This window comes from Prinia subflava, chromosome 1 (genome assembly GCF_021018805.1).
Source record: "Prinia subflava isolate CZ2003 ecotype Zambia chromosome 1, Cam_Psub_1.2, whole genome shotgun sequence".
NCBI lineage: Eukaryota > Metazoa > Chordata > Aves > Passeriformes > Cisticolidae > Prinia > Prinia subflava.
In genome coordinates, this window is record NC_086247.1 from 101,978,786 (window position 1) to 101,992,662 (window position 13,877).

At 41.9% G+C, this 13,877-nt stretch overlaps 1 protein-coding gene across 2 annotated transcripts in view; it reads right to left on the bottom strand.

Annotated features, from left to right (window-relative positions):
* EGFR (epidermal growth factor receptor) overlaps window positions 1-13,877 on the bottom strand; it is a 160,936-nt gene that overhangs the window by 44,376 nt on the left and 102,683 nt on the right. For both annotated transcript variants that reach the window (XM_063405734.1, XM_063405724.1), the window contains exons 2-5: window positions 5,007-5,158; window positions 3,344-3,530; window positions 2,552-2,686; window positions 707-775 (exon numbers count right to left, since the gene is read on the bottom strand). In XM_063405734.1, the coding sequence (XP_063261804.1) occupies window positions 707-775; window positions 2,552-2,686; window positions 3,344-3,530; window positions 5,007-5,158 (543 nt within the window). The remainder of the gene's footprint in view (window positions 1-706; window positions 776-2,551; window positions 2,687-3,343; window positions 3,531-5,006; window positions 5,159-13,877) is intronic.

Sequence of the window (13,877 nt, forward strand, 5' to 3'; positions counted from 1 at the left end):
ATTCTCAAATGCCTGGAGAGGCGAGCAAGAGCCCGCAAAAGATTTTGTTTTTTGCATCATCAACCTCCTGATTCCAGCAAGGGTTTGTAAATGCTGGAAGCTTGCAGGGCTGAGACCTGAGGTTTCGCAAGGTCCTGGGACAGCTGTGCAGCCTCAGCTGCAGGAACCAACCCAGGAAGGGCTTTGTATGCACAGCCACTGTCCACCCTGAGAGCCAAACTGCAGAGCCAACTGACAAAAACTGAAGCTTACACTGCTTGAAGACAGGAAAGTTATATGCTTCTCTTTCCTCAAGCTCTAAGTCATACAAATTTGGCTTGACATTTGCAGACAAAAAACTTAGATTGAGGTGACTATTTGCAACGGAAAACTGAATGTAGGATGTTACTTCCATTTGTGTTATGTCTAGATCAGCAGCCTTTCCACTGAACTTTTCACAAAACAAAACCCAGTGTATTTCCCCACGTTCTAGAGAAAAAAATAATAAGCAGTGAAACAAATTGACATGATGTTCTTTCTCAACCTTTACTCTAGGAAAAATAAACTGTTGCAAAATCTCATGCACTTGTAAATGGATGTTTCTGCTGCTCTCTTAGCATCAGGCAAGCATACCACCTGCATAATTACAGTTAGTTTTTCAGTAAACAGAAATGAAGTATGTATGTTAGAGCACACAAGCTCTTCCTTAACTAATCTGCAGGCTTACATGTCTGGCAGTTTTGTTCACCAGGGCCCCAGCAATGGTCTTCTGTGCAGTTCTGATGGCATTTGGGACCTAAAACACAAGAGAGAGTATAATATTCTGTAAACAAAGAAAACAACAATGTACCATGAACATTGGAGATGAATGACTTGAGATTTCCTTCCTGATAAACCAGGGTAGGAAGCACCTATATAACAGTGCTCAAAAAATTTGAGAGCTGAATTTGTTATCCTTTGTTCACCTCTGCTTTCCTACGTGCAGTTCTCCACCTCCACACCTTTGAGCAAGTGAGCACAATACCTACCCAGTCTAGTTTACGAAAGAGGCATATTTTTCCCAGGAAGAGGAATCTCAGCTACTGCCTGTCTGGCCCTTCTGCTGGGGTTTTCATGCACTGGCAGGTCACCACTGGCTTGCCTGAAGTCAGGCATGTGCCAGCTGCTCACTACAGGCCACATGTAAATAAGTGTTTCTGAGCAAGGCAGTTCTAAAAAGAAAACAAATCCAACTGGATTCACAGGCAATTGCCAGCTACTCTGACCACAAAGTAATTTGACTTGTCTGCTTGTGCCCTCCTCCCATCCTCTGTCAAAAATACTCCTTGTGTAGGACTATGCTGCAGATGGACAATTGATGAAGAGGTGGGCAGGATGGAGAGACACCTTGCCTGACCTCCAGGGCTCAGTGCTGGGTTCTTTCTCATTCCTCCCTCCTTGCTCTGTTCTTTCTTCTTTCTCTTAATGACAAGCAAAGTCCCAGAGAAACAACTTATTTTAGAGTATGAGACCATTATTAAAGCCATAAAAGGCTGTCTTAGCAGATTAAAGTGGAATTCACTACATTTAAAAGGCATTTCCTACTAGAGTCTTTCTTCCCACTAATAGCATGTGATTCTCCTTCCCCCCATCAGCCATCAAATAGCTGAACAAATGCCAATACTTGTCCAAGAGTTGATTGATTTGGTGTGGGACCAAAGAGCTTTCTTTTTTTTTTTTTTTAGTTGAAAAGTTAAAGGTTAACATTTCTGTGGTGTTCAGAGCCAAACTCCTGTGCTGACATGTATAGTTTGCAACTTCTTGATTATGCCAGGGCTCTGTAGAAAAATAAGTCAACACAGAAGTTGGCTATTAGCTCTCAGGCAATTATGCAACTGGAAGAAGATAAAGAAAATATGTTTTCCTGCCAATTTATAATGCCAGAAATAAAATGCTCAGAAATGAAAATAAACCCTCCTTTCTGTGAAATGATTTGGGATTTTACGAGGGACTCATAAGGCTGAAGAATTAGGTTGAGGACACTCTAAGCAGATGCTGTACAAACTTTTAAATATTCCCTCATCTTTCTGTTGATCTGAAGTGTCAGATTTATCTACCTGTTTATTATTACTTTTGCCAGGGTAATCTGTGCATCCCAAAACATGAGAATTTTATGCCATTCAACTTGGGCTTTAGCTCTAAAAAGACTTCAAGTAACTCCACGAAGCCATCCATATGGGTTTTCGAGACCAGAGCCTTACATTGTAAACAGAAGATTTCTGGAAAGCAAATGAGTGCACATGTCTCTGAGCTGAGAACATATGCAGGATACTGTCTTAAACCAAGAGGAACATTCCCAAGAACTTTGCTAAGCTATGAGTTAAGGACCTAATCATCATGAAAAATTCTATTCTAGACCAGCAGTGCAGAAATTAAAGCACTTCTCTTGGAACAGGGCTTGGTGGCCTTCATTAGAAATTGTTGGACCAGGAACCCACTGCATGTAAGATGGGATGTTCATTTTACGCTCTGAAAAAGGGGTAAAATGTGTCTGGAGGGGGACACATAGCACTTTTGGTAAGTTAATACTCACAAGAAGACAGGTTGCTTGCAAATTCAAGCACTGTGGGAGGCTTCTTGCTTGTGTCAATGATGTCATTCCAAAGAACAGTGTCCATGTTGCACAGTTTGGGGTTGTTGCTGATTTTAACACCTCCATTCAGAATTTCTGTTACAGAAACAAAAAAAAAATGCTAAGTGAACCAAATCCCTAATTTGCCCCTGAGACATCTCCAAAATGTCTCTGATCTAAAGAAAGAGAAACAAACTACATATTTCTCCACCTCAGTCACATGATACTGACAGAAAAAACAACCTGCAGGGCATCAGCACTCCTGATGGTGTAACTAACACCAGGATCAGACTGACAGGTTCTGAAGAGTCAGCTTTTCTCTTATGCCATGAAGATGCTACTGTGGGCAGTTTTCTGCCTGGTGCCACCTCTAGGGCCCACCGTGCTCAGCAGAGTAGGCACTGCTGGTGTGCATAGCCAGAGATCATGTGAGACACAGATATTACCAGTGCCCACAGGGATCTAACAGAAAATATTGATATGTACGCACTGGAATCAAATAATACAAAATAACAAATGGATGCTTCTTTGCCAGTTTCGGGAACAAAGATGAATCTTGATGGATTTTCTTTATCTTTTGCAGAAGACTGGCTAGCAGGAAAGCAATTAGAAAAGTACATTCAGATCCTTGCTTTTAAAGCAGGGTTTCATGGCATATGGCTTTGAGAGGCGAAGTCCAATAGATCTTGACACCAATAAGCTGATGGTTGAAGTTGGCCTTAGACGTGTCTCCACCTCTTGCCTGTGTCTCACCTGAAAGGCGCTTCATGGGCAGCTGTCGGAGTCCCTGGGTTTTATTCATGTGGTAGTTGGATAAAACTGCCAGGGCGTAGGAGTTGTCATACAGCACATTGCCTCGGATGATCTGGAGGTTTTCAAGGGGAATGACATCCACCATGTTAAGTGCGATGAGCACGTAGCCTGCGACCTCCTGTATTGTCTAAGAGAACAACAGAAGAAACAAGGTGCTTAATCATAGTACTCTTCAATAACTGCTTTCCTCCTCCCACTCCTCCAATCCACCATCTTTCTACTTTAAGGAATGACAGATCACTTAATCTCATTAAAAATAAATAAATCTAAGAAGAAAAAAGGACTATGTGAAAAACCTGGGTGGTTAAGCATCTATAAACCCAGCCTTTCAGTGGCTACCAGGGGGTCATTCCAAAGGTCCAGCATAGCCCTGTTCTGTCCCCAAGTAAGGGTAAGTGGGGTTGACTAGGGCATGTGGGAGAAAAGGGCAAGCATGCATGAAATGGCAACTAAGTGTGATGCTTCCCATAAACACATGCCTAGACTTCAACAACTGGCAGCACACAGATGCCACCTGATTCAAGCTTTTATATTGTCTCTTCTGTGCCCCTTCCCTTGCTCATCAGAGGGGAAGACTAGGCAACCTTTTTAAATAATATATATATATATATATATTTAAATAATATATATCTTTATTGGCCAAAAAGACAAATGAGGTAGTGTTCCTACATGTGGGTTAATTCTTGTCTTGCACTGTGAAATGTATGCATTTCTATCCCCTATAAAAATCACTCCAAGTGAAAATCCTTCCGGCTACTACTTAGGATATTTTCCTTTTCTATGAAGATTACCACTAAATTTTCAAGACACTGGTTACATTCCTCATTACCCTGAGCTCTGTGATTCAGGTTGTGTTTGGGAAAGAAGAATGGCAATACCATCATATTTGTAACCCACATGTTCAAACCATAAATTTTTTTTATCTTGCTTGTTACCTGCTGGTGGAGAACCTGGAAGTCCCCATGTCAGCCATGGCTGCATTTTAGTATCCGTCTTCTGTTCACTCCCTCCTCAACTTGCCTTAATTTGCCCATGAACTTGTGCACAAAACAAACATTGAGATGGGAGTAGCCCATGTGTCAATCACAGGGGATTATCTTGAAGATCACTTCAAGAATCCACGTGGGAAGTTATTGCATAGGACTTGCCTGCCTGCTGAGGGTGTGAGCAGAGGAACTCACCACCATGGCAGGGGAAGGGATCACAGTTTGGAGAGCAGTGAAAAGGCCTCCACACTTCAAAATCTGCCATTCTCTTTGTGCTTCGCTTTGCCCAACAGCACCACAAAGCCTTTTGCTCTCCGAGAATTGAGATAAGCGCGGAATTCTAATTATAAATAAGAAGAAACCCATCTGCAGGGCACCCAGCACAGGCTGGCAAGTGCTTGAAAAGCTATTTCTCAAAGAACGTGATTTGTAGAGTAGGGTTGAGTGCATCCTGCAGCCTACAGGTATGCTTAGACTGCAGGCTGCAATTCCTCCGACATTAACTGGCTACGGTTTTGGATCAACGCAGGATGTTAGCAGCAGCTGATCCTTTGCACTTAAAAAATGGAGTAGGATTTATTGTAGCAGAGAAGGCCCCATTGACCATGAACACTAACCTTCAGGAAAGAGAGATCACGATTGTGCTCCACATATGTAATCTCCAGGTTGCTGAGTACCACCTCGCAATTGTTGTACATCCTCTGCAGGCTGGTGAAATGGTCTTCCACATGTCCCAGCTGGGTCAGCTTGTTATTTGTCCCTTGACAAACTGTGGAGGAAAGGAGAAAGCTCCATGAAGGAAAGGAAGAATAACTACAGGGCAAAGACTTGTTGCTCACTTATCTTTAAAAGCACCACAGTAAGTTAAGCATCAGCTTCATAAGAAAGAAGAACATTATCTCTCATGACTCTAATGGCAATAGTGTAGGAAGTATGCAGTGTTTCCCAGGGACAGAGATGTACCAGAATTTAGAGCTGAAATAACCCTCCATCACATTCTGTTATAGAAAAGCTTAAATATGAGGGTTTTGTACATAGGTAGCACTAAGTTTTCTGTATCACAGACATAACTCAGTTCCTGAGGAGAGGGCATTGATACATTTCACTGAACACTACAAAAACTGGCATGCTGCCAGGTATCATCAAAGGTGATTTCCCTGAGGACCTATTTTATATTACTTTCAGGGGCATTGCGTCTCCTTGTAAGCTCAGAGGGAGGAAGGGGGTCTTCCTGAAGGGCCCTTTAAGCTACAAATTCTGGTTTTAAGGTCTAACTGAACTCCCAGGGTTTACACATCTCTTGCCACTCTGACATTTTTGGAGTATGACAGATTCCGGAGATTTTCTGGCATATTCATCTTTGGCACTCAAATCCACTTCTGCCTGGTGGGGAAGGAGAAGTGTCACACAGAGCACCACTGAGATTCCAAATATTTATAACAGCATGATGGAAAAATTGTTCCTCTCCTGAAATTATATTACTCTGCTTCATTAAATCTAGAGGAACTGAAAAAAAGTGATCACCATTGTATTTGATTGCAATGAATGAGCAAAATGCAAAATTGCTCTGAAGAAAAACACCAGACACAACCCTCAAAAATTCTGTACCCATACAGTCATTCCCTCGGCTATCCCTACAGGGTCAAGTGAACACACCTCTCAGTTATGCTAATATAGAGCAAAGGAGAATGATATAGAAGAAAATGTGGTAAAAAACTTCACAACCCCTTCCAGGGGCTCCTTCAGCTCTGCTTTGCTTTTCAGTGGGAGCAAAGGGAGGCAACCCCAGCTTGACTGCAGAGCTTTCGATAACACATCAAAAGAATTGTATTCTTTTAACTTGGAGAAATGAATACATGAAATGATACTTTTGTAGAGCCATAATTCATAGAAGCACCAATCACAAACTGGGGTGCGGCAAAGCAAGTAACAAAGACTCTTGACAAAGCTGGAAATATGTTCCAGTTCTAGTAACAAAAGACAACAGCTGTTGAAGAATTACTGAACAACTGATGCTTTATTAGTAGGAAAAACAATGTGATGACAGTGATAAAACCACACTTACCAATCATCAAAACTATTCACTGAACATGTGGTACTTCTCAGTACAATCATCAGCATTAGGAGTTACAGTGATAACATTACATACTCTGGACCATGGTTAAATCAAGTCTGTTCACTCACATTCTTCAGTTATTTCTCATTATACATCCAGATAAACTTTATAGTGTTTGGAATCAGAGTGGCAACTGCTGGTAAATGGGAATACGGTGACGGGCTGTGAGTACATCATCTAAGCTGCTTGACCCTTTTTATGTATTTTGAATTTCTGAATTTCTTAACATTTGCTTTAGAAATTTTAAGTGAGATTTTCTGTTTCAGCTTCTGTTCCAGTTTCAAACTTAACTGTTGCATTGTTCACACTTCAAGTCTGTATTTGCTGTCTGCTTCAAGTGCAAGGACCACAAATCATCAGAGTCACAGGCAGATTTTTATTCTGCAGAGTGGTCACATTTTGAAAGTTAGAAATACTGTCATATGGCTAGTCTGCTCTGGAAAAAATGTTGTTGTTGGGGACAGGGATGAAGAGTTTTGAACTGACTGGAAAAGTCAAGGAATCATCCTAGAGGGCATATTGAATTATAAGCAATGTCATCCTACAACTAAGGAAAAACCAGTAATAATAGATTCTCAGACTGTTTAAAATCTCAGCTTGGATGCTCAGTTTAGGCACCTCATATCTAATCTTTAGAACAGTGTGATTTTGGAAAGCACTCCAAAGGAGTGCAGGAGCACAAGCACAGTGCAGGAGCAGTTTAGACTGCTCACAGAAATAAAAGTATATAAGTCATCCTGCTGTGGTCTTCAGGGTCCACAAATGACCCGATGCACTTGTTGCATCTCTGAAGTTACCAGCAAAGATCTGCCCTGACACCCAAGACAGGCCCAATGCACAAGATGCAATGTTTATGCAACACCTGAGCCAAAGGATGGCTGGAAGAAGGAGTCTTTTTCTCTGGTGACATCCTCCTGGCCACCTGTGCCCTTAACTGACTCAATGCAGCTTGGTACCAGTCAGATCATACAACAAAAGAGCCCAGCTTGCGGAAACAATCCTTACCACAAACTGCACTCATGTGCTTCGCTTGGGATCAGAAAAGTGTTGGAGCTCTAAACTTGAGTCAGCTGTCTTGAGAAAGACAGACTTTTTCTCTGCTTACTAGGTCAAGGCTGAGGCAGCAGTCAGAGGGCATGGTTACGCTTGCACTTCTCTCTCTCTCCCTCTCCCATGGGACCTCTCAGGGAACCGTGCCAAAGGGCTGATCCAAACTACACATAATATAGGACAATGAATAAATAATTGGACAGAGGGTATTTTTAGCTCAGGAAACCTTATTGATTTGGTTCATCATGATGCTCCATGCATTGGAAACAGCTCAGAGGACAGCAAGGAGACAGAAGCAAATAATTAAGAGAAGGATCTTCCCTGCCTGTGAAGCTGCACAGGAAAGCCCAGACATAACAAGCACTGAAAAGGCTTCAGTTTGGTCCCCTAGGACCTACTTTTTTTCCCCCAGTACTGTGAGCAGAGAGCACTTTGATGGCTCTCTACCAAAGATATCTTAGGCTACATGCAAAACCACTGGTCACCTCATCACATCCATCCAGTAACCACTAGCTGTAGATGAGATGTTAGTTATGATTTAGGGAGCGGAAGAAAAAAGGCTGCTTTTGTTAAGAAATCAACAGTATGTGGCTGTCAGAGTATCAGTCAGAACACAACAGTGGAGCTTTCTCCCTCATGCACAAATTTTTGTTTGCACAAAAAGATATAAGGGATCTAAGTACATCCACAGAGTGAACTTCATCACACCAGTATTTACCAAATGAGAACCTGGGTCATAAGCAGTATATGCTGAGCAAATAAAACCCAGATCAAACAAAACAAGGTAAATCCCTGCAGCAGTGTTACTGAACTCAGGCAAAGGTGCAGAATAATTTTCCAATTAGAACATTTGAAAAAAAAAATGGCCTGCTTGTATGTGATGAATAGCATCATTCCTGCAATTTCTTTGCTTATGGAAACTGTGTTCTAAAAAGATACACGCTATAACTATCTGTATATAACATCACAGTGTGAATGCCACTCTGGCCAGAGGCTAAAGCACAGACAATGAGGTGCTTGCCTTGCTCTGCAGAGTCTTAAGTGGGATGTGCATGCTTGAGTAGATGGACTTTATTATGATTTAACCTCCATTGAACTCAACCTGTTTGCCCTCTAAAGGACAGATTCTGATGCCACATACAATACATTCATTACATAACTTTGTTTCAATGTGTAGCAAAGCCAGCACTATCCAGGTTTAGGAGTCAGTGGTGGGCACGGACACTTGCATGGTACTGCTGGAAGCTGTGGTAGCATGTAGCATATAATATATGTTCTGTGTCGACACTTACACATTTTAGCTAAAAAGGAGAGTAAAACATTCAGAGTGAGAACATCCCTGGCCAGAGGAAAAGCCAGAATCCAGAACTGAACTTCAGGGCATGGGCTGATCCCTGAAAGATGAAAGCTTTGCTTTTATCTGTGATGTTTATATAACAAAAACTCAACCGGTCTGGAAAGTTTTGACACAGAGGGCAAGTCCCAAGAGGCTGCTGTCTGTGGCAGTGCTAATAGCAGGGCTGCATGTTGGGAGTGCAGGGTTCTCTTACCCCAGCCAGGGTGATCTCCCAGACCCTTAGTGCCTCAGCCACCACTCCTGTGACATGGGGGCCATCCAGAGTTCTGCGGGGCAGCATCATGGGATTACCACCATGAAGCATTTAAGTTCTGTGTGACATAGATTTAAACCCACGTGCCACAATTGCTAAATGCCAAAGTGATGTTGATCTTGAATCAGTTGCAGCATTACCTCAACACGCAGCCTAACAAAAACTTAGATACTGCTGAAACGACTCAAACGTCAGGTGCTGTATAAGGCAGCAGCAATCAAAGGGCTCAGGAAAGAGGCACACAATACTGATAAATGCAAACTTGTTGAATTTAGGGCTTATGAAAAGTGCAGGTTTGGCTGTCCTGGTTACTAAAACTTCTGTGTGTCCACAGACATGCTTGTTCCTCCTCTTCTCTGCCTCAAACTTGGATTTGCAGGAGTATTTCTAGGTGATGGAAACTGGTTCACCCTCTGCAGTCCTTTGCTCCTTGGCCACATTTTTCTTGTGCAGCCTGAAGTAGTGGCATGAAATCAAAGCATTTCCTAAATGGCATTTTCCCCAAGTGATGGTAAGGAGACAGAGGGCATTTGTACAGCTGTAATTCTAAGCAGAAATATTTTCCCAAATCTATACAAACTCAGATTAAACAAAGTGGTCCCTGCAAGAATTGCACTGATACAAGTAAATTCTGTTTTCACCTTTTCCCCAGAAAATCTCTGATTACTTAAGTCCCAAGCCTGTCATGCATATTTGTCCTGGACTTGAGAAAAACTCCAGAGAACTCTTTGAAACCAAATTATCACCAATCCCCAAATCATCCTCTTGTTCTCCTTGGATGATGGACACATAAAAATAATAACCCACAAAGGCAATTTCTGAGATATGCAAGTCTATCTCCATGCTTCATATGTCACTTTTAACTATATATGTCCTGGTATGCTAAATTTATATACTTTTGCATGTTTTCTAGCCATTACTGACAATAACACAAAATTTGTAGATAAGGGATATTAGTTTAATCTGACAGTGCAGTCATAAGTACTCCTCTCTTCTCACTGGTTAGCACTAATTTCACTTTTGATTGTTTTTAGGTACTTTATGGAAGAGCAGTACCCTGCTGGGTGCTTGGCTGGGATACACAGCTGCCACTGAATGCCCAGGGAGACAGTGCTACTGGATGTGCTGCCATCAGTGCTGCCTACACCCAATACACCCTTACAAGAGTGTGGGGCAAAAAACCTTCCAAGTGAATTGGAATAACTTTATAGGAAATATTGTTCAGTTCGGGTCTGTATGAGCAACCACACCATCCCAGCCCTCGACCCTTGTATCCTCTGGGTCCCTCTTGCACAACACAGAGGGGATCTTGGCCATATCCTGCACCTCCATGATCTTCCCTGGGAGAAAAACTATTTCCCTTTTATGAGGCCCTTCATCTAATGGGCCCTCTGAAATTAAATGAAGATGCTTGTCATTCAAGCATAAATATGCACATCAGCTCTATATCAGGTATTTTTTAAACAAGCTTTAAAGTATACCCTTTCAGCTATCAAATGGATCCACATAACCTGCAGTGGAAATCAGCAAAGTGTAGCTTACTAGCTATCAAATGGTCAAAGTAATGATACTTAAACTTATAACAAAGCACTAGAACAGACAGGACATTTGTCATCATGACTAACCTATTAGAAAGAGAAAGAACCATGCAATGTTTTCCCTAAAGAAAACAGGGTACGAAATACCAGAGATTGGAATAAGAAAGTGACATTACATTTTGTGTAATCAATCACTTAAATATAAATATTTCTTATATTCACAAGTTCCTCAACTCTAGAGAGAGAAGGGATGGAGAAATTTCAGAATTGCTGGATTGAGTGTGTTTAACACACTGATTAAGAATTTCAAGAGGGAGGAAAGTTCACATGACACAAAATGAAAACAGAATCTGCTGCAATGTGCCACGGGAAGTTATGAAAAGGAAAGCTAGGAAACAGGTGAGGAATACAAACAGTGCTCACATGCTGGCAAATGTTTTCCCTTGAGAACAGTGCTTGCAAACCCATACAGTGCCTAAAAAGTCCAGTTTCAGCTTAATGACAGCAACATTCAGGCACTGGAAATTCTTCTGCAGAAGATAATGATTTTTTCACATATCCAAATACTTTAATTTAAAACATTGTGAAAAACAACCTCATGTGGCTTTAGTAAGTTCTTGCTCAAACAGTGTGGTTTAGAGTAATGCAGTTGCTGAGATTAATTCCAACTTTTAGACACATTGGAACCAAAACAATGACAGAGCTTTTAAAAATACTTAGATGGAAACTGTAATTCCAAAAATTACCAAAACTAACACCCAAGTGGAAAAAAAGAATATGCCTCGAGGGATAGCTTTCCCAGATGGTTTCTTATTTTTATTTACTTGACAAAAACAACTTTTCCAGATAAATTTTAGGTTTCCCTTCCTAACTCAAACTAGGAGTGGAGACCTGCCCTGTCAAAAGTCACATTCTAAATTGCAAAGGATGGAGGCATCATGACAGATGGTCTGATTGCTGGTGAGTGCCTTTGCCAAAAGAACAAATAATCGCATACAAATCAACTGGCTCCCAGATGAAGACCTCACCAAAGTCACAGTATTTCTGACAAGGGATTCAACCTTATTTATTTCCCAGAGTGCTTTTTGCCTTCCCCAATATCATTTACTAATATTTCTATTTTTCTTCTTTGTTGCCATTATTTAATTCTGCATGTATGTTTATTAATCTTCCAGAGATTAAGGCCAGACCAGAATATACTGAAATCAGTCTTTCCACTGCTTTCAATGGGAACTGGATGGGGGATTAAATTCTTCTCTTGCTGATACAGGTATTAATTTGGAGCAAGCACATGGACAGGATGGACTAGCCCAGATTTAAGCTTTGCCCTCTGAATGTCTTACGATAAAACTGTGGTTGATACAGATATTTTCTGTAAATACCGTCAAAATTTCAAATAAACAGGAATTGTGACCTCATAATTTTGTACAGTTTGGGCAAAAGTTGATTTCCAAAACTGAATAATAGATGGGAATTTCGAAGGAGGGTATTTCCACTGAGGTACTGAAAGGTAACCTGAGTTTAGCTCAGTTTTCTTCACATGGCTTTGTTAGTGATCTCTATGAAGATTTTAAATCACTGCTGAGGATTCCAGCAGATGACACAAGCTTTGCTGGAGTTCTAAATAACAAAGAGGGACAGATGATCTGCACAGGCTGGTTTGTATAATTTAGGAAAATAAGCTCCCTGAACAACATTACATGTACTATAGCCAAAGGCAAGGTGTTACATCAAAGACTGCAGAACACATAGTAGACAGAAAATGGGGTCGTGGAATGCAATTGCCCTGGAAAAGACTTGGGAATAGTATGAGGTGACCTGAGAGAGAAACTAGGATCCACTGGGTCCATCAGTAACAAATGCTGAAGGATGGGAGGTGGGTGCTGGCATTAATCCCTGCTGGTGCCCTGGCATGCCCTGAGGGTAGTGGCCTCTGCACTGGAGGGCTCTCCTCTCCCTGCAAAGCAGGTGCCACCCGGGGCAGCTCCCACGCCCAGTGCTACCAGGATGATCCCCTCAGGCTTCAGCCTTTCTCCAAGCTACATTTCAGCCCACACCCCTGACACATGGCCAGTGACTAGTGCACTAGGATTTTGTCTTGACCCTTGTAGGCTATTTATTGAGAATGATGTCTGGAAAGTCAAGGTGCCCAAGATGTCCTCCCCAGCAGCTGGCGTGCTGCTGTTGGCTTGTTCTTCCCACTAGAACCCTCTGGAGAAGCTGCTACAAAGGTAACTCAGAGCTTGCATGGGGCTTTCTCTTTTGAGCTATTGCTCAAGGTCAAAAGGCCAGGTCTATTGCAAGTGTAATCACCAGTGAACTTAAATGATGAGTTGCTTTTACAATCTGTTAGTGAGGAAAAACCAAGAATAAGGGAACTTCATATTGTTCAGCGACCATGCAAACGTATTCACACGTATATACACCAAGATAATGAATAGTTTATAAATATTAGACACCACACTTACAAAATTTTGTGCAGAAAACCACAGAGGCACCTTCCCCCCTTTTTTACCCATATTTACAAAAATTTGAGCCATATCGACTTGCTATGATAAGTCAGCATGGACTCTGAGGTCCTCCCACGAAGTTTTTCCATGTGAGCCCAATGGAGCAGGGTGCTGGGCTTGGCTCTACAAATATAGCAATATCAGGATGGGCAAAGTGATGAGGTTTGCTCTAGCTTTCCATTTTTAGACTCAGTATTCCCTACACACAACAGACCCACTGAAGCTGGATGCTATAGAGTGCAAAAGGGGGCTCTTCAAGACAAAATGCCAACTGCAGCTTAGACATCCAAGTGGTGTACAACACAGGGAATCACCACTGAGTGCTATGGAAAGAAACGAGACTTGGGGAACCACTGAGGAGGAAATTAAAGAGTGGGGCAAATACAGAGTTTGTGGTATACTGGTTATGCTAGATGGAAGTTCTGCCATCCCACTTATTCTGGGTCCTCCAAGAGAAAGCAGTGCCCATGACTGTATTTTGGAACAGTGATCTTCATGCTGTGTGAAATCCATATACTGACCAAAGTAAGTTTGTCTTGCACTGTACTGTGTGTACCCAAACAAGACCATGCAAAGGACAAACAGACTCTGGTGTCAGTCCCAGCAGCTCTGTGCACTCCAGTGGCTTGTTTCTCCCAAGGATGGGTCTGTCAGGTAGCACAGG